The 22,732-nt window shown below is 35.3% G+C and overlaps 1 protein-coding gene across 1 annotated transcript in view; it reads right to left on the bottom strand.

Annotated features, from left to right (window-relative positions):
- The window catches only part of LOC149555781 (PX domain-containing protein EREL1-like), a 102,694-nt gene that overhangs the window by 9,528 nt on the left and 70,434 nt on the right, over positions 1-22,732 (bottom strand). Inside the window, exons 8-10 of the mRNA XM_089829940.1 lie at positions 20,518-20,682; positions 19,907-20,149; positions 6,132-6,350 (exon numbers count right to left, since the gene is read on the bottom strand). Of these exons, the coding sequence (XP_089686066.1) occupies positions 6,132-6,350; positions 19,907-20,149; positions 20,518-20,682 (627 nt within the window). The remainder of the gene's footprint in view (positions 1-6,131; positions 6,351-19,906; positions 20,150-20,517; positions 20,683-22,732) is intronic.

A 22,732-nucleotide genomic window follows, 5' to 3' on the forward strand; every position in this document is an offset into this window, starting at 1 on the left:
ACGGCCCAAAGTGAAATAAAGTGGGCCCGCGCTAAATTAAAATGGTTTTTTATTTTATTTTTTATCCAGCTCTATTTGATCATTGATCAACGATGAACACTTTCATAATTCATGTGTTTCAACGTCGAGCTTTAATGAACTATAGTTTGCATTTTCATTTCGTAATTCAGTATTCCAATGTGATGGATTTCTTTAGAATCGTGAGCATGGAACAAGAAGTATTTAAATTTTTTATGTTTATCAGATATCTTTGACTCGACATTTGGCATTGATAAATGATCAAGCATCATGAATTCATACTACAAAATGATTTGGTTTTACAATAATGTATATTTGTCTTATTTTTTTGTCAATGTATATATACACACAAACCCATACAAACCATAATGGCAAAAAATCACAAACCGGGTTCTTGTATCCGAATCTGTCCCTGAACCCAAATCGGTAACGTAAAAATATAACTTTAATAGCCTCCCTTAATGGTCATTCTACTAACTACACCAGGTTGCCCCCTAAATTATACAAAATTTTCTGGGCTTGTTCAATCAAAGGTTAGCCCAAGGAAGGAAAGGACTGAGAATCATGGAGTCATGATGGGTCCACCCTTGTATGATCTTAGCTCTGAGATTGAAACACACATCATATATAGAGAAATAGAGTGTTGGTAAGATATTTGTAGTCTAATACACAGTTAGAACATACGACAACATCATAATTCCATCTTCAACAAGTTGTCTAATGAAATTACAATGATGCTCTAAATTTTCACACCCCTTGATTGTCACAAAACAAGGGTGAAGGCCCGGCTTGAGACATTGTCAGAAAGCATCCTCTGTAGCCTTACTGCCTCGAATGTTGCTTTAAGAGTTCCCTGATACTCAGTTTTTGTCAAGAAAAGAGTTGTCACCTGCTACTTCTTATTGGTTGATGTGACTGCACCTATACCAAGATTGAAGACATACCCAAAAGTAGACTTCATGTCATCTGCAAAACCAGCCAAGTTTGAGTCTGTAAAACCAATCAGCCAAGGATCTTTTCTAATTTTGTATAGAATGTTAGTCAGGTCTCTTTCACATGTCAATATACAGTTTGTTGCAACCCAATGCTCTACATTAGGGGTTGCCATGAAACGAGATACGTAGCTCACAGCATAACTAAGATCAGGTCTAGTGGTTGTAATTTAGATGAGGCTGCCCACTAGTTGCCAAAAAGATGACTCATTCACCGCAAATGAATTTGATTTAGCTAATATGGTCAACCCTTTCTCCATAGGTGTGGATGCAGAGTTGCAATTTGTCATTCTAAACTTATCTAGCAAACTCTTGGCACACTTCAACTAAGAAATGAAAATGCTACCACCTATCTACCAAAGCTCTACACAAAGACAATAAGCCCAAAGCCCCAACTTAGTCATATCAACAGCCTGAAACAAATTCAATTTTATTTGCTCAAGCAATTATGCCCCATTACTAGTAATGATATCATCCACATAGATGACAAGAAGAATGATGTCATCACCAGCATTTTTGACATATAAGTTGGAATCTAAAGGACATTTGTTAAAACCCTGTGCAACCAAGTGTTGGAAATTTGTTCAGTGCTCCCCTCAGGATTCGTGACAAGGGCTTAACTGCCTCCTATGGAAATTTGTTGAGTCGTTGTAATGGGCATTGACAGATCAGTCTTTTGGTGCAGCGGCAACCCCACTCCAACAAGTGGTATCAGAGCTTGGTCAAAGATTCAAATCCTTAGACCCTCGAGTAACGTTGAGGGGAGATTGTTGGAAATTTGTTCAGCGCTCCCCTCGGGATTTGTGACAAGGGCTTAACCACCTCCTATGTATTATAAGTTGAGTGGTTGTATTGGGCATTGACAGATCGGTCTTTTAGTGCAAAGGCAACCCCACTCTAACACCAAGTAGGTACAAATTTTGTTGTACCATGCCCTAGGGGTCAGCTTTAGGCCATAAAGAGCCTATACTAGTCTGCAAGCTAGTGCTCTTTACCTACAACCTTGAAACCTTGAGGCTGCGACATAAAGATCTCTTCCTCCAAATTACAATTGAGGAATAAGTAAGGCACTCTTCATCACTTTAAAGAACTTTCCAACCAGAATGTGACGCAATGGCTGGAACCAATTGGATAAAGCTCATCTTCACTATAGGAAAAAAGGTTTTCTTCATAATTGACACCTTCTTTCTACTAGAAGCCCTAGCCATCAACCAAGCTTTGTATTTGTCAAGAGTTCCATCGTCTTTGTACTTCACTATATAGAGCTATTTGCAACCAATGGGTTTTCCCTTGGTAGAAGATCTAATAAAATCCAAGTATTATTCTTCAAAAGACTATGATACTCAACTTTCATAGCCTTTTCCAATTAAGTATCCCTTTTTCCTTTGAATTATTATGCAGATCACAAACACTCTAAATGCTAGCCATAAGAGAAAAACTGGTTGTGCTTTTCTTGCTCTTGCCTCTGGATGATCTACACTCAACTAGCCCATCATCTCAAAGATCACCAATTAGCTTTTCCCACCCCTTCGGCCAGAGAGTATAATCATATTACTCCAAATCAAGACAATCATCATAACTTCGGCTGCGTGGAATAAATGCATCTAGATGCCACTCCAGGTTATACCAAGCAAAAACTGGTGGCACAATGCCATGTCAAGGTGATTTCACCAATTCAAGTTTGGAATCATTAGAATCCCTCCCTTCAAGAGAAGCTAATGGAAGCCTAGCACCCAAATCTTTTCTTTACCAAGGATGACCTTCAAGATGTTGGATAGGAGAAAAAAGCATGAAGGGTGAACCACCTTCATCAAAAACCACATCTACATTGAATGTGAGACAATCGGCATCCACATCAGTCAGTTAATAGGCTTGATGATTTTCGTTGTAGCATTTTTTTTCTCAGACTCTTTATCAACAATAAGACAGTTGTGCCCACTAAAGAAGATATACAACTTTGGGCTGTTTCGCATAATCTGACTCAGAGAGAAAATTAAGCCTTATGACTGAAACATAGTATATGTTGAGAAATATGAGATTTCTCCATCTAGATGCAATATGAACATTGTCATTGTCGACAACTGTAAACTCCTCATCAGCCAACCCTTTGCTGAATTTTTGCTTCCTACGACCAAGCTTTAAACCCATAGAAGGCAGACACATGCTCAGTATACTCTGCAACATGGTCCTTTTGTTGAGGCCATCCCTAGTCGGATTTTTCATGAGCCAACCATTTGCTGCACTGTTGCTTCCTATGACCAAGCTTACCACAGTAATGATGTGTGATAACTTTCTTGGAACTCTCCTCAAGTTTTCCTTGTCCTTTTTGCTGAAAGAATTTGCCTTTGTCTTTGGCAGTAAACGCATGTCCCACAATAGTTGTCTAGTTGCTTCTCCCAAAGCTTGTTGCATGGTTTGCATCAAACTTTTAGATCAACATTGGTGGACATAATTTTGAGAGTTTCAATGAAGTGCTCGTAAGATCCTGGTAAGCTTTTTGCAATTATGACCACCATATCTCTTTTTCCATCTTGCAACCAAAGGCCTCCAGCAGATCACAAATATCCTTGATCTTCGTAGATGCTCCTGAATGGACATCTTATCACCATCATGATCTAAAACAGCTTATTCCTCAAATAGAATGCTCTGCCCTTGACTGACTATTGATGGAGATTCTTCAGATGCATCAAAACCTCTGCAACTACCCAGCCAGATGGCACTTCTCAAAGCATGTAATTGGTGATTGATAACTTGATGAGCATAACCGCTTCCCAATTGCACTAATCAAACTTTCCCTAGTCTTTGCTTGTCATTAGGGAACAAGCATCCTTACCAAGTAAAATCTAATCCAAGCACCAGTAGTCACAAATCACAACCATGCACTATTTCCATGTGTTGTAATTCTGGTCATTGAAGAGTTGGTAGCTTTCAGACATATAACAACTCAATGACACCATCCCTCTTGTTTTCTAATGCACAAAAAATGTGGCCAATAGAGTTGTAGTAACCAACTATGAAAAAGCTGATTTTCCAAATCAAGATTAGTCAAACTCTTTTGGCACAACTTCCAAGGTGCTTGAGAGCGAAATACTACAGAGGTGACACAGTTTTGTGCCAAAAAACCTTAGCCACCAAATTTTGAAAATCCAAAGAATTATGTTGTGAAAAGGAGACACAATATGCAGAAGCTTTCGTGGGAATAAAGGACCCTCGTCTAAGTAATGATGCCAAAAACTAATGCAGTACAAATACTAGTCACAGTGAGTTGCAGAACCACCGCAAGCTAAAAATGTTGACCATGAAATAAAAAAGTTTAAGAAACAACACAAAGAAAATATTTCAGTTGAGCCTAAGAAAAGAATGATGTGCGAAAAAATGCAAAAAGAAACGCAAGCTGCAAACACCGTGATTTTCAGAAGAAGCAATCAAACATGAGTTTGAAAAAAAAATCAAAAAGCTCATAAAACCCTAAAAAATAATATGCAATTATTGCAAAAATCAGCACATGACCTTTGCAGAAGGAACCCTCGAGTTTGCAGCAGATCCAATGATTTTTCTTGCTTAAAAATCGAACAAAAAACATCTGAAAAACTTTTATAAAGTTATTTGGGAAAAAATTTGCCAAAAACTATAATGGGCTCAGACACATGAAATGGTAATTCGATGTACTAACAATGGAGACAAGAGGCACCATATATAAGAAATTACAAGACAATGTCTCTTAATCAGAAATACTAATATATATATATATATATATATATATATATGAGATTGTTCAATGAATTGTCCATGAAGGGCATAATATATGGGATTGTTCAATGATTTGTCCATGAAGGGCATAATCAATACAATTTTGCATTACAAAACTTACAATTTCTGCCAACTATGACTTACCTCATATTCAACAGTAGCAAGATTGTACATGCCAACTTTGTTAGTAGTCATCCTTGTATACTGAACAGGTTGTCCAATGCATGAAACAAGATAGTACTTGATTGTGACTTTAATTATGAAGATTGCAGAGGATGTATTTTGTAGATGTTGTGATCATGATTAATTATTGCCCTATTTCTTGGTCAGACTAATTGTTACAATTGTTGTGGAGTCGTGTAACTCTGCAACAACAAAGCTTCAGGTTTGATGGGATAGGTACAGCATAGAAGATGAATGTGCTGTGATTCTACTTCATGTCAAAAAGGTCTAGGCTATGACAGGAAGTCTTAAGATAAATCTGAGGGTTGCAAAACTCTGTTAGGCAATAAGGTTTTGGATTTTGCTAATGCTGGTCAGTGTTCATAGTTTTATGGGCCATGATATCTACTAGTGTGGGGCATGACCTTTGCACTTAATCTTGACTGATTAAGGATTAATAAATATAAATGCTGCTTCATTTTTTTCCTCTTTTATTAGTTTTCTTTCCGGTAGATCTTAGATGCACATGTCATAAACCCAATATTATTTGAAAGGTTGTAAATTTTTTGTTTAAGTTAACTAAGATGTGCCTGGATATCTGCTAATGTATCCAGACATCCCCTAAAAAATTGCATGCAACTGGGACATCTCCAATTGTTTTGCAAAATAAGGGATGGGGTGGGAATGTTTGCTGCCTGTCCCCACATCCCCAAAACATCTATTATCGAGAAGAAAGTCATATTTGGCAGGGATGCATCTGCACAGACTCCAGAGCATAGCTAAATGTCCACGAACAGCATTAAGACAAATATGAGGCACAAATTGAACCATGTGATGATAAAATCAAAGCAGAGGACTATCAAGAAAACTTCAGCTACATTCAAGACAAAAAGAATTCAACAATACTAGAGGTTAGTTCAGGCATGATGATCTCAATGTTTAGCACATGTGATACATAATTATAATAAATATTAAATAAGGGTAACTCTTTTGGAGTATGGTTCTGGAAGTGAATGATAAATAGCCTCAAATATTAATTTTTGAGTTAAAACGAATTGCCTGCAAAAGGAAAATATATGTTCAGTTTATAACTTTATAAGAATTATTATAAGCATTAGATCAAAATCTACATTTTCATATTAGTATGAAAAAAGATGATTAAACCACAAAAGTCTGAGAGAAAATGGTATAGCTTTCAATCTTCCTTACCTCAGCAAGCAGTAGGCCAATCCGATTATCAGATGTAGCCAGGAGATCTACAGCCTCTGATGTTGAAGCAGCATTTACAGTGTATTTATCTCCCCCTTTTGAAATAATATCTACACCACACTCTTGAAGACGCTGACGAAGAATTTCAGCTTCACGCAGCAGTTTAGCTCTTGCAGCAGCAGCTTGTTCTTGCCTGTGTCTCTCCTTCTGAAGAGTTTTCTACAAAAAAAGACATTGGAATTCATTAATGAGAGTATTGATTAGATCTATATCACAATTAGAAAATTTTACAACAATTTCTCCTAACCATTCTGCAACTTGAACACAAACTGACATTACTTATATGAATCAACAGCTTAAATATTAAAAGGAAAATTAGTACATGTACGTATGAGTCAAGCATAAAGGTGCTATGGCAGTTTTTTTAGATTGTAAGAACTGATTTTGCAAGAAATGCAACATATACACTGATTCAAGTATAGCAGGAAATCCTCCTCTTTACTAGGTTCCCAACACATCAAGCTGTGGATTAACACCTTCATTATAGTTCACCAATACTCTTAACTCCAGAGAAAATACAGAACTATCAAGGCAATAATAACCACCATTATTAAAGCCTAGCCTGCCTTAACAAGCTTTCACTCACAACACTCAGCAGGATTATCTCTACCTTGCTGTCACAAACATTCTTTATAACTATTAACCATTTTGTAGAGATTGTCCTCGTCTAAAACTGTCAGCATGCCTTCAATAGCAGAATCCCTATGGCAATGTCTATCAGCTGCTCTTCCCCGCGCCCCCCCAACCCCCACCCCAAGCTTGCTTTGTGCAGCAACCATTATGGATTGATGTCTCACATGTCAAAGTAATTCTATAGCAGCACCCCTTTGATAACAATAGATTTATATTCCAACATCATAATTACTACAATTGGTCTCATGCAGCCTATAGGTCATGCAGCAAGATTAAAGAGATAAACAAAGAAACAGTCATGCAGTAACAGTCATCCATCAAGTAAACCATTATCGAGCATTAATTAATACCCAATCCTTCTTATAGAATCCCACATTTAACTCAACCATTAAATTAGAACTAAGTTACCGGGTCCTTGCAGAATGTTCTGGTGTGGGTCTGGATGAGTGTCAAGTCCAGGTCTGGGTCTGGTCTGGGTGAAGCCTTGAGTTTGTCTAAGATACCACCCATGCATACCCACCAACACAGGCACCCGAAAAAGACCTTTATTACCAGAACAAATTCATACTTAAAAATGCCCCCCGATGCATATTTTTCCCTTAAATTCTTTTATTTGATCATTGCCTTAAATTCTTTTATTTGATCATTGCAACTCATCTCATAAACACAAATATACCAAGAAAATTCGGTGAGCAAACAACATTAAATGTCAATCAATTTGCATAGAGGCATCTCTGCTATGTCTTGCTCAATAATGTCTCTCACCTCATTGTGAAATGTCATTTCCAAGGGCCCTATTGCTCTCTTATTTGACACAGGATCTTGTGGATTTATGCAAGAATGGATGGCCATCTACGGGTTCTTGATTGGAAAATGGTGTCATAGAGACCCTCAATCCTTTTTTACTTTTAGACTTGTCCAAAGGATGTTAAATTGCATCCCCAATTGTTTCATCTGCTTATTTTTTCTCTTCAATATATTTTACTACAATAGACTACATTTCATTACAAAAAAAGTTTGCAAGAAGGTTTTACTTTGAGGCTCCAGAAGAACTCTTGGGTTAACAGTAAAACTCGATGCCTTTTCTAAGGAATAAAGCGCAAAAATGTGTCCACTCGACTATAAGAGATGTTATATTGCTCGTTGCAATCGCTATAACTCCAAACGTGGCCTCTTCCACCTAGTAGTTGCTAACCCATTTCCAAATATTTCCATAGTGAAAGCTTGGGTCTGTTTTGAACCAGGAGTTTCTAAAGCTAGAAGAAGCATTTGCCATTCTATTAAACTATAAACAACATACAAAGCCACAAACCAAAATGAAAAAATAAAATTAAAACTAGAGAGTTTCTTCAATTTTGTTAAAAAAACCAAAGATAAATTAAGCAAACAAACAAAAACCTACCTCTCTGGTTGAAATCTTGCTCTGCAATGTCTTTGAGGAATCCTAAACACTTGCAACCATGTAGGAATAGCTCATAAACCAACTTAGGGTGTGCAACAATCACCCTTCAACAATACTTGAGCACTAGGAAGCAAACAAGAAAGTTCGGCAATGGAAGCTAGAAGTTTTGTTTTCTATTCACAAACACACAAATGAAAGAGATTTCCCCTTTCTAGTCTTTCTAATGGTCTATTTGAGGGTCAAAAGGTCAAGTTGATAAAAACAAACCAAAACAAAGTAAAAAAAAAAATTTAATGGGTCAATGAGTTCGTGTTGAATTGCTACTCATGAAATATGGGTCAATGAGTTTGACTCAAAAAGCTACACAGTTAAATCCTAACAACAATATCACAATTTGACTAGCTATGGAAATTGTCTCCTACTTATCAATTGATGACCTTAACGGGCTTTCTAATAAATGGTTCATAAGGCACAACACTTGGTGAAGGTTTTGCAAATGGGGTTGCAAGCAGAGTGGGTTTAACCATGAAGGAAACTCAGTAGTTAAGCACACTCAAGTTGGAGTAGTACTGGGATGGGTGACCTCCCGAGAAGTCTCTGTGCTTCTCCTCTATGAGTATCACCGAGATCCAATGAGTGCTAAGTGTTCCATTTATTCTCATGAGATATTGGTTCGTGTAGAATCACTACTCATGAAATATGGGTCAATTAGTTTGACTCAAAAAACTACACAGTTAAATCCTGATAGAAGTATCACAATTTTAAAAATGTTAAAAAAATGGAGAATTTGACTCAGGTCCTATGGGGGTTGGCAAATTTGCCAAATTTACGACCAAGTGTGGCAAGCCAGATCTTGTCCAAACCCACAACAAGCCACATCCAAACCCATATTTCAGAAGAGCTAGACCGAGACCTGGGGTTCGCAAGGAAAAACCAGGTACATGCAATAGTCACATGTTTTGAACAACATGTGGACTCCACTCAACTAAATATTGCAAAAGATTTGCTCAGAAATTGAAACAAAGAGAGAGAAGATTCAAATGTTTGTGACTAATCATTATGTCACAAGCCATATTTAGGACACCATCCAACTTGAAGTTGTTGAAGGTAATTTAAAATTGTTTTTTTAATTTTACACACAATTTGCATCCCACACATTGTCTTAAGACAACTTGCGAAGGTGTGAAAAGACTGAGTTCTATGGTCATTGACACCTTGTGGAATGCATGGAGGCAGTCAGACATAGAATGAGGCCAAAAAGTAAAGCAATGATCTGCAATAACCACCCTTGATCTTCTTTAACTATGTTTGTCTGCAAGTTTTTTTCGAGCGAAGAGAGTTTTCTGATGTTTACTTTCAGATTGCATTCAAGATAAGAAACAAGCATAAAATATGATATTTTACAACCTGACATAGAAGATAAAATGCTGATTATAACAAGTCTTCATACAAACTTCCTCAAACTCTTACATAGCATTACGCATCAGATTTAAAACATAATCAGACCTGGGATAGTCTTCAAAGTTTCAAATACATGAAAGGGTTTCTCCTAAATGTTTCAATGCCATTATAAGCAGTCAAATGACAAGAGCAATCGATATTATTAGGCACCCAAGATTGATGTCAATAAGCAACTAAGTTGCAAATTTCAGACCTGTTATAAACCCCATCTACCAAGGCAAATTGTACTACCCTCCTAGAGAAGGGTGATTTAACCAGATAATTCATTTTTTCACAAAATCTACCAAATGAATACACAGTTTCAGGCACCCAGCTATGAAACACTCAGAGAGTCAGAAATAATACTAAAATGAACAATACTTCAATTCCCAACTACTTAAAAAAGCACTACAAAGTACAAACTAGTAATAAAACTTCGTAGTTTGATATTGCGATATTAAACAATGGAGATTTCATCTCCTTATATAGAGAAATACAAGACGATCTTTCTAAACAAAGCAATCATTAACTGAATACTAATAAAACTAAGTCTGCCTAAATGGCCAACAATATAACATTACTGTTGAGGTTATAGCTTCTGTCAGATTGATTTTATCTTGAGATACATTGTTGATGGTAAATATCTTATATTCATAATATATATTATATATATATTATACATTATATATTATCATATAATAATATAATAATACATATCATATATTATTATAGAATAATATATTACATACATAGTTAGCATATTAATATTACACATGCTTAAGATGAGTAATATTTATGGTTATTTATATTACTATTAATATGTTAGCTAGTGATGTTTAACCGTAGAGACATGTCTCCTCCTCTCATATTTATGAGTCCTCAAATCTGCATTTGGAAGATAATCAATCAATGGCATTATTAGTACATTTGCAGAAACGATCCTAGAATTAACAATTACATACTTTATTACCGTCCCTTAATGGTCATTTCAATAACTACCCTACAAAAGACACAATATCCTTTGGTCACAAATACAAAGAAGGCTACCCATTCTCAACAGAACATTATTATGCTACTGAGAACCTCCCTGGATCTCCAAAATGTTAATGACCAAGAATCCATCCAACCTGATTTTGGGTAACAAAGTTATCCCTCTGAGATCAACTGCTGAAACCTGAAACTACGATTCGGTGAAAAGATTGGCAAACCCTCCAAACACAATTCTGTCAAACAATTGCAAAAAACCATTTGCAAATGATCGCCCTAGCAACTCCACATGCAACCCAAAATAGACTGTAAGAAACCAATAGTTTTGTGGGAAAAATAGCCAGACCTTGAAACTTAACTACATAAAACATCATTTTTCCTGGAAATAGCAATAAAAGCCCTCACATATTTTTTGATGAAAAAAAGATAACCCCATGGTTTTTGAGGACACAAACCATGCAAACCCAAAAACAACTTTCGAGGACAAAGCCAAAGAAAACCAAACACGATTTTTAAGAAAAAAAATCAATCAAAACCCAAGACACATAATTTGAGACATGGATCATTATCCAAAACCTCATTTTTGAGGAAAAGCAGTAAAACTCTTTACAAAATAATTCTTACGGCAAAAAAAACACAAAACCCACAATAATTTTTGTGGAAAAATTATAAACACTACAAGAATTTTTGAGGGAAAACTTATTAAAACCCATAAGAGAATCCTTCACGCCACAAAACATCAAACTTTGCATGATAAAATATACCAAAATAATTTTCTAGGGAAAAATTATGTAAAATCCACTGAAAAATTTTAAAGTTGAAAAATCATAAACCCACCAAATAAATTTTTTAATATAACAATTAAAAACCATCCAATGATTTTTTTAAGGGAAAAAATTAAAACCCCTAAAAAATTCTAGGGCATAAAATTACATAAAAAACCTACACAAACCTCATTCAAGAGCCAAAAAAACCGTAGGTATTAGTACAATGAACTGCAAGTAACACAGAGCCACCGAAAATCATAGTCAGCTCTGTAAAACACAAAAACTCACGATTTGTCTCCAAAATCATGCAAATCAAACCACCATAAAAAATCCCAACACCCTCCAAAATTGTAGGAAAAAAATAAAATCTGAGAAAACCCACGGACTGAAACACAGGGGTCGCATGGGCTATAAAATGACACCAAAAACTCTCATCAGATGTGTGCATGTAGAGAAGAGAAGACGTGCAGGCTCTGCAAGAGACCGTGGGCCAAGAAGGTGGACACCAGAAGATTCACAGAAAATGGATGTGTTTTGATTGCAAAAAATGACCCCAAAAAAACATCATTGCAAGTTGTACTATTTTCATCGAGAGTGAAAAAAGGTCCGGAAGGGTACAAAGATGCCACAACAAACGCAAGCAAAAGAAAAAAACTTTTGACTCATCTTCAGTGACATGCAGGCATAACACAGGTTCCAAAATGTAAAACGACCTGGACTTTCACTGCATCTACAGAAAAAAGTAACAACACCTTGAGACCCTTCTCAAATCCTTAAAATGTAGTGCAGAATGAAAATCAACATTCTTTAACAAAAATGAATTAAAAATCCCACAGAAAATGCAGATGACAATTCCCCACAATTTACCAAATAAACCACAAAGCTTGCAGATCAAAAACCTTCAAAATCCCTCAAATTTCAAAGTTGTTCTATCATTGAAAAGGGGAAAATTTTGTGGAATAAATTCCAGAAGGAAAAGGGCTACAAACTTTTCTTTCAAAAAATCTATCAAATCTTTAAAATACCCCATCACCAAACCTGATACCATGCTATAAAACTTGACAGTTTGATATTTCAACATCAAGCAATGGAGATTTGTCTCCTTAAATAGAAAAATATAAAACGATGTTTCTAAACAAAACAACTGTTAACTAAATATTAAAAAGGAAATGAAATAATTAAACTAAATATGCCTAAATGACCATTAACGCATCAGTACATACTTCATTAAAACATAACAATAATAATGTTAAAGTAGGATCACTGCAAATGCACTCTGTAATTTCTGTGTGTTCCAAAGGCAGCGATCTCTCTTGAATTTATATTGTGGATATGACATGGAGACGCATATCCCATGTCCATTAATTAACACATATTGTTTCATTATTTATGATTAGTAATAATTTGACAATTGTTATATATATATATATATATATATATATACACACACACACATTAATTGTTTAATGATTATTAATCAAAATGATAATCATTACAATGTTTCTTGTGGTTAAATCAATCCGACTGAAGCTACGACATTTACACTCCCTCTTAGCTATGGAGGATTGTTATAGAATTAACACACCTTATCCTCAAGCAATACAGAGAGATATCATCTCAATATGATATTCTCAGAAAAGGCATATTTAAGGATATCAACATATACTAACCAAATTAGATGCTATATTTCGATAACATTAGAAATATGATTCTGACGCATGGAGGGCAAAGAATAACTAGGGCCAAAGGCACACCCAGCAATCCAAACCAACCTTGCAAAGTAAACACAACGGAAGCAAACACACAAGGAAAACAACACCACAGAAAGAGAACAATATTCTTTATTGATTCATCAAATGATCAACATACATGCTTAGTTGTAAGGCCTTCTGGATTACGGCCATATTCAAAATACATTCAAGATCTAAGATCCAGCTTCAAATTCGCACTTCCAAACACATATGCCACTAACTTTCCAAAATCCCTAATCGCTTGCTTAACTCTAAGCCTAAACACACTATTTATACTTGCCAAAATGGCTTACAGATCATTCTAGAACATTACATAATAGAAAGGTCGACCCAACAATGGTATGGACACATCCCAAGAAAAGATCTTATCATAAATGTCGCAAGCGAAATAAATACCGCAAGTCGGCTCACACCCAAAAACGCAGAAAACAAGTCCAAAACACTAACACTCGGCATAAACAGGAAAACTCGACACATGAAGAGTCACTCGGCATACACTAAGTAACTTGGTACATGAAGGATAGCTAGGCACACACTATGGAACTCGGCACACACTGCAAAGCAAGATGGGATAACACGCTAACCCGAGTGTTAACATGACGTGGGATAACCTCAACTCGGCTTAAATTGCAAAATTACTGGCACTCGACAATTGCTGCAACTCGGCAATGATTGGAACTTGGCAACAACTGGCACAATGAACACAAATGAGTAAAATAACATGTCAACCTATGATGCTCCTACATCAGACAACTAGGGTAGAAAGAAATGATTCTCCTAAAACATGCAAGTGTCACAACCTGAGCTGAATCCAACTCAGATTGAGAAATCCATGTAGCATCTTCAACTAGTCTATTCTTCCATTTCATGAAATATTCATAGTATTCTTTTCCTCTTGTGCTTTTACCAACTCTTTGATCCAATATCTGTTCAACTTCTTCAATCTGCTTCTTAGGATAATCATCAGGTACAGCAACTTCATCATCTGACTCATGATAATTATACAAATCAGCAACATTGAATATAGGAGATATATCCATGTCATCAGGTAACTCAACTTCATAAGCATTTCCACTGTCAAACTTCTTCAAGATCTTACAAGGTTCAAGCTTCTTCATCTTCAACTTACTGTATGTTCCAACCGGAAATCTTTCTTTTTTCAAATGAGTCATCACCTCATCACCAACTTCAAAAACATAATGTCTTCTAGACTTACCACCACTCTTTGTACTTCTAATTACTTTGTTCCAACTTCAGCTTCACTTCCTTATGCAAAGACTCCATAGAATCAGCAAATTCTTCTCCTACAGCACTTCTCTTCTCTTCACCAACAACATCCCTTAAATCTGATACTCCTCTAGGCTTCATTCCAATAACTATCTCAAAAGGTGTCTTCCCTGTACTTCTATTCACAAAATTATTATATGCAAACTCAGCTTGTGCCAATACCATCTCCCAATTATGTGTTTCATCTCCAACTAAGAATCTCAGCAAATTACCCAAGCTTCTATTTACAACCTTTGTTTGTCCATCTGTCTGTGGATGGAAGGTAGAACTAAACTTCAACTTAGTACCCATCTTCTTCCACAAAGTTCTCCAAAAATAACTAACAAACTTACTGTCTCTGTCAGCAATAATACTTCTTGGTAATCCACGCAATCTCACGATCTCTTTGAAGTAAATTTCAGCAACATGCTCAGCAATTGACGTCTTCTTACATGGTTTAAAATGAGCCATTTTAGAAAATCTATCCACAACAACAAATATAGAATCATACCCTTTTGCTATTTTAGGCAATCCAAGAACAAAATCCATACTAATGTCAATCCAAAGTTTCTCAGGAATAAAAATAGGTGTATACAATCCAGTACTCTGATTTATTCCTTTTGCAACTTGACAAACTCCACAACTCTTCACAAATTTCTAAACATCCTTATACATCTGTGGCCAATAATACTTCTCTTTCAGCAAACTCAATGTCATATCAATTCCAAAATGTCCAACCAATCCATTCCTATGCTTTTCTGTAATCAAATTCAACCTCATAGAACTTATAGGGATACACAACTGAATACCTTTGAACAACATACCTTCTTGAATGAAATATTCATCATACTTACTGATGTAATATGTCAGATTTGGTGCTCTACACTCTCTCCACGGCTTAGAAAAATCAGGATCAGTATCATACAACTCTTACATTTCATCAAAACCAAGAACTTCAACTTTCATTTCAGTCAACAAAGAATGTCTTCTACTGAATGCATCAGCAACTATGTTAGTAACTCCACTCTTCTGCTTAATCATAAATGTAAAACTTTGCAAATACTCAACCCACTTTATATGTCTTTGATTCAATTTAGTTGACTTCCGAAGTACTGTAAAGCTTTATGATCAGTATACAACACAAACTCCTTAGGAATCAAATAATGTCTCCACTTCAATGCTTAAACAATAGCATAAAACTCTTGATCATATATAGAATACTTTGTTTTAGCATCATTCAACTTCTCACTAAAAAAAGCAACAAGCTTATCTTCTTGACTCAATATAGCTCCTATTGCACTACCACTTGCATCAGATTCAACTTGAAATATCTTATTGAAATCAAGCAAGGCCAATACACGTAACTTAGCAACATTTTGTTTCGAAGTCTCAAAAGTCTTATTAGCTCCATCTGTCCACTTGAATTCCTGTTTATCTTCTCTCATTGTCTCAGTCACAGCATTACAAACAGCACTTAAATTCTTTATAAACTTCTTGTAAAAACTAGCCAAACCATGAAATGATCTTACCTCACCCACATTTTCAAGTGTAAGCCATTCCAAAATTGCTTTAACCTTCTCAGGATCCATTCTCAAACCATCCACTAAAATAACAAATCCCAAATACACAATCTCCTCTTGCATAAAAGAACACTTTTAAAGAGTAACCATCAACTTCTCCTCCTTCAATCTCTGCAGTACTTGTCTAACATGTTCAAGATGTTCTTCCTCAGTTTTACTGAATATCTGAATATCATCCAAATAAACAATCACAAACTTACCCAAAAATCTTTTCAAAACTTCATTCATCAACCTCATAAAAGTACTAGGTGCATTCGTCAAGCCAAAAGGCATAACCAACCATTCATACAAACCATCTTTTGTCTTGAAAGCAGTCTTCCATTCATCACCTTCTCTAGTTTTGATCTAATAATAGCCACTCTTCAAGTCAATTTTGGTAAATACTTTGCTCCACTCAAACAATCCATTATGTCATCCATCCTCAGCATAGGAAACCTATATTTCACTGTAATCTTGTTAATAGCTCTGGAATAAATGCACATTCTCCATTCTCCATTCTTCTTAGGTGCTAATACAGTAGGTACAGCACATGGACTCAAATTTTCTCTAATTAATCCCTTCTGCAGCATTTTGTTAAGTTCTTTATATGGTGCTTTGTTCGGAAAACTAGCTCCAGGAATCAAATACATACAATGACTTATAGTTCTTATTGATGGTAAACCATCAGGAATATCCTCAGCAGCTATCTCTTTATACTCATTCAGCAGTTCTATAATTTCTTCTCGTATTCGGCTATCACTATCTGTTGTCATTTGGTCATTGCCAGTTTCTATTGTCACTTGGCCATTACTATCCAAACTCGGTCCTCTAGGAATTATGGCAAAACAGACTTGATTCTTCTTCACTTCTTTTTCAAATTGCTTTCCAGTAAACATGCAAACTTTTATTGCAGTACAATTAACCTCATCTAGACTTCCAATCAAAGGCAACAATATTTGCTTCTTACCATTCACCCAAAGTGTATACTGATTCAATCTTCCATCATGTACAATATATCTATCATATTGCCAAAGTCTACCCAACAAAATATGACAACAATCCATAGGCATAATATCACACAACACTTCATCAAAGTAATGTCCAATCTTGAACTTCACAATGCATTGCTCATTTACCAATATCTTATGCTCATATTTGATCCATGAAACATGATAGGGTTTAGGATGTTTCAGCCTCTGAAACTGCAACTTTGTAACCAACTCTTTTGATGTCAAATTCTTAGAACTTCCACTATCAATGATCACCTTCCAGCATTTTCCAGCCATCTTACATCTGGTCTTGAAAAGATTTCTTCTAAGGACAGGTTCCTCACTATAGTATTTGGAGAACATAGTGCCCACATGGCAGCATAAAGCCCTACAGAACATAAGACCACACAAGAAAATTATTCTTTGCGACATACATTTGTGAAACCTCACAAGCTAGTAGCAAACTTGCTCTTATACCATGTTAAAGTAGGACCACTGCAAATGTAATAGCACTCCCTATAATTTCTGTGTGTTCTAAAGGCAGCGATCTCTCTTGTATTTATATTGTGGATGAGACAACAAGAGACATGTCCCTTCATGAGACATGTCTATTCATTAACACATTGTTTCATATGATTAGTAAATATTAGACAATTGTTAATTTTCTAGATATATATATATATATCATAGAATCCAAACTCGCCGCGAGTCACACGAGTCATTTCAGCCATACCGGGTCAAACTGGCCCATGCCTCTGACCTGCCGAGTCACAATACTTTACTCACCTAGCTGACTCGGTTGACTCACCTTGCTCGCCTAATTCTTAATTTTAGCTTTTAAAATTTTCTCAATACATCTAAAATTTACCTTTGTGCTTATGTAATCGATGTATGTTTATGTATCTGATCAAATTACCTCCTATTTCATGATGTTATTGTGTCTTTAACCTTTATTCAATAATGGGTGCATGGAATGTTCTTTAAATCCTTTAAAAACTCTAAATTTTGAGGGTTTTGTCACTTTGCTGAGTCACGGCCAAGTCCGATCCAGTTCACGAATCCAGATACCCTTGCCTAGTCAAAGTCGAGTCCGCGTCTAGGAACTATATATATATATATAGGCATATATAGGTTTATTTGTTGATGTTGTAGCTTCAGTCGGATTGATTTAACCATGAGATGCATTGTTATGATTCTTAGTTAATCATTAGATTATATATATAGTCTAATGATTAACTAAGAAACATAACAATGCATCTCATGGTTATATATATATATATATAGAGAGAGAGAGAGAGAGATTTAACCATGAGATGCATTGTTATATTCTAATGATTCTATGATTATATATATACTCTAATGATTAACTAAGAATCATAACAATGCATCTCATGGTTAACTCTCTCTCTCTCTCTCTCTCTATATATATAGTCTAACAATTAGCTAAAAAACATAACAATGCATCTCATGGTTAAATCAATCCGACTAAAGCTACAACATCAACAAATAGAGCTAAATATGCCTAAATGATCATTGATATAACATTACATACTTTATTAAAACTCAGAAATTTTGCACTACCACTTAGAAAAGGTTTCAAATCTTCTCCAAACTCAAAACACATTCCAAATAAACACATACCATACCAAAATGAAGGAACCTTAAATATGAGACAACCAGTAAAATCTACATCTATCTGAAGCGAATATTTACCAACAAGCTCAAAATCACTGAATATCTTCAACCAAAAGTACCAACCAGCTTGGGTGGATATTTCACCATTGAAACCAGCAACCCAGATGAGGGATTTTATTCTCTATCCAGCCAAAAACTAAGTCCAAAAACCAATCCGGCACCATAACAAGCATAACAAAACGAGAATATTTCATGAAAGGCAATTCTTATCCTATTAATATCAGCTTTCACTAATATCTTCTTACATGCGTACCTAGCCGTCCAGTGAATTCTATGCATTTCTTTTTTAACCTATGCTTTAAGCAGTACTCCTTAATCAAATGCACCTTTCATTTTAATAGTTTTCATTCCCTTCAAATTTGTTTAAGAAATGATTGACTTAAGCTTCAACTTTGTTGCTACCTTTTCCATAGTTCATTTGTCCATGTACAGATAGAATTTGTCACTTGGGTACACCTTCATCAACATAAATGCCTAAATGTTATTTAAATTTGAAAGATGTTAAAGAAATTTGGAAAGCAGGTTGTGATGCATAGTTCTCAAATTATAAATTTAGATTACGTGCCAATATTATAAGATTCAAGAACAATATACCCATAAGAATCTTCTTTGCCCTGTCTATCTAAATGTAGGTCCCAGGAAAATGACGTAGAAAGGCCTATTATTTTACAGTTTCAACATAAATAATTTTTGCAGCAAGGAAAATGTCATTTCAGATGTGTTGCGATTTTCAAACAACAATGAAACGAAGCAATGAAACCAACTTTATGTAGTCTAAAAGACAAGAGAAATAAAAATTCCTAATTAATGAAAATGGTTAACGAGCACTGGAAGCAGAGGTTTTTTCTCTCCTGTCATTCAACTTCGTGTAGCCTGCTGACTAATGACCTTATTCATGAGTTCTAATTGCAAACGTGCATCCTGGATGTTCATGATATCTAAATTAAGGATACACAGCCTATATGTTTGTGACACCTAATAGGAGGGACATCTCCTAATTTAAACCAAAAAATAGGTGGAAAGAATTGCTACAAACACCTAGCTTGTCATTCATCAGGGCCTGACTCTTGGTTCTTTTCTCATTTCACCCAATCCCCATTTTGCTTACTCTACACGTACAAAGTACTTTGTCAAACCATCAGGTACAAATTACAAGCCTACTGCTTTGTGAGAGAAAACAGATAATTTCACTTGAATTAAGAAACATAAATGGCTTGCAAAAATACCTCTAATTCTGATTTTGCATTTATTGCATTCTGTAATTCACGTTTCAGTTCTGGCTGAGACTTCCGTAACAACTTTAATTCTTTTACTAAAAATTTAATATCTGCTTTTGTTTTGGCTTCTGTGTTGTCACGATCTTTCTGAAGATTCTGAAACCTTTCACTCATTTCACCGACATCAAGTTGTAATCTCTCTCTATCTGATTCTGCTTCTTGCATTCTTGCCTCAGCTTGAATCCTGGCAACCTGAAATATTATAACTTTTGAATAAGATTAACAAGCCATGGCAATCAGCATTTATGACAAAAGAACCTGGCGTCCTTAATGTGAATTATTCCAATCAAACATTATAAGCATGAACAATACATAATGCCTATGTGACATTTGAAAATTCAAGCACATGATAAACACAAGGAAAGATTCTTTTGATTTCAACCCTTGTCCCAATTTTATCATTTACTTAAAGAGATCAATTATTACCAATATCCACTAGTATACAAAATAGGTCATTGGAACTCAAAAAATACAACCAGTAACAGTTGTTTGATGGGACCAACTAAAACTCAAACTAGATATTAAAGTTGAAAAAAGAAAGTTCCAAATAAGTCCTATACCTGCTCCAGTTTGTACTTTTCTTCTGTCTCCAAGACTTTTGCACGAAGCTCCTCCAAGTCCCATTGCAGTTGGGTAACTCTTTCCCGCTCCAGCAAGACTGCTTGGTTCAGGGTCTCTGTGCTTTTATGCCTGTAATTTTCAAGCTCACCATCCAGGTCTTTAACCTTGGAAAGGAAAAAATTGATAACATTATTTTTCCTAGAGCCCAACTCTGAATGAAGTACTCAAAGGACTAATATGAAAATCAACCCTCCAAAATCCTTTTGGCAAAAGAGACAAAGCAACCAGTACTATTTCTAGCTTTCGTGAAATAGGATTTCACCTTTTACATTTTTATCAACTATAGTATTTATAAACATTTATGTCATAATATAAGAAAGACTCATTTGGAATCAGAAGGGTTATCATGGAACCTGGGTATTACCTAACTCGTAATCATATAGAATTCTTAGAACATAGAACCTGAGATAAAGCAACAATTGAATGAAAGAAGTTTAAGTAGTAAATAACAAAAGTGTGTGAAAGAAAAGATGAGTTATGCTTTGGTGAATGACTTTAAGTTTATATAAATAACAAAAGAAATGTGAAAGAAAAGATAAGTTAGGTTTTGGTGAAGGACTTTGTAAGCTCTTGGTCACATAGCAATCCTTCTTATGAAAGTTTCTCTGCCAAATGTCGAAGTAAAATTAATTCTAATAGCATCCAAATATCTTTGGACTCTTTTTGGAGCTGTTTGAAGAGACTTAGACTTTTTTCCCAAATATTTATACCATAGTTGAAAAACTCTTTGGACTTGCCTTAGACTTGGAAGGACTTGCAAGTCCGTGAGTGAGCCGAGCCTACTCCCCACAGCCTCACTAGCCAAGTCCAAGCAAGTCATAACCTTGGACTCTCAAGTTTTTGCACAAGACTCGACCTGAGACTGATATCAGGACTCCCAAGTCTGCAAAACTGACTCTCGGCACTATCTTCAAATGCAAATCCAGTGTTGAATCATGTTTTTTTGCGGTTTTCCTCACATTTGTTATTTGTCATTGCTCAAAACAGGTGTATAGAGTATGAAGAAGGTGAGGAAACAAAATCAAAACAGTTTAAGAAATTTAGGTAAAGGATTCTTCTCTCTTTTTTTCATTTTCATTGATTGCAAATCATAAAAATCTTGAAAAACAAAGGAATATGCTGCTGAAAAAAAATTTCATTCAATTAAACTATGTTCAAGATAATACTTGTGGAAAACCATTTTATGATGATATTATGTTTAAACTTTAATTAATGATACAATGCATCTATAAATATGTACGTATGTGAATAATAAATGTATATATGCATGTATATACAAATTTATCTATGTTACCAGATCTCTCTGTTTAGGCCCAGATCCCAATCCCGGTGTGATCCATGTTCTAATTTTGCTCGGATTTTGGCAGGTAATCCATATTCTTGGTGGATTCTACACTACAGAATCGGCAAAGCATTCCAAATTCCCATCCAGAATCCAGAGGAATCCACAGAAATCCAAGGTTGTGGGTGCTCAAGAATAGGCCCAACATGCCCATTTTTCAAAAACCAAATCTTTCAAGCATCTAAACCCTAATCTTGACCAATAAAGCATGCATTTGGTCATTTCATGATCATTCACTCATCTCTCAACCACTTTTCACCATTTTTTCTTTGTTCTACAGCTGTAGTATTTTATTTATAATTTTATTGGCAATTATGTATATATCATTTTATGAGAGTTATGCTTCTAACTTCTTATCATTATTCTATATTTAAATCTGTGAACCAATGATGAACGAACACTGATATGTTACATGCATGAATCTATGAATAAACAAACATAGATACATATATATTTCTTTTTTGTTTAAATGTCCATATACATACCATGGTACTGGAACCTGCCCAAAAAAAATTTGCCTAATCCCAAAATCCAAATCTGAACCCAAACTAGGATCAACTACTTACATATTTATACATGCACACTATAGTAATAGAAGAAAATGTATAAATGTATATATAATGACAAAAATATGCGCGTGCGCGCCCCCACACACAAGTAGTTCATATAAATGCATATTTACACATGCATTCAATTATATATGTAATTTGTAATAAATCAATTGTATTAAAATTTAGATATCTGCTAATGAAGCTAATGCAGCAAACTTGGAAGTGATGTATTATTTATAAACATATATTTGCAAGCCACCA

This window comes from Cupressus sempervirens, chromosome 5, assembly GCF_028749045.1.
Source record: "Cupressus sempervirens isolate cs-2001-9-10 chromosome 5, ASM2874904v1, whole genome shotgun sequence".
Lineage (NCBI taxonomy): Eukaryota > Viridiplantae > Streptophyta > Pinopsida > Cupressales > Cupressaceae > Cupressus > Cupressus sempervirens.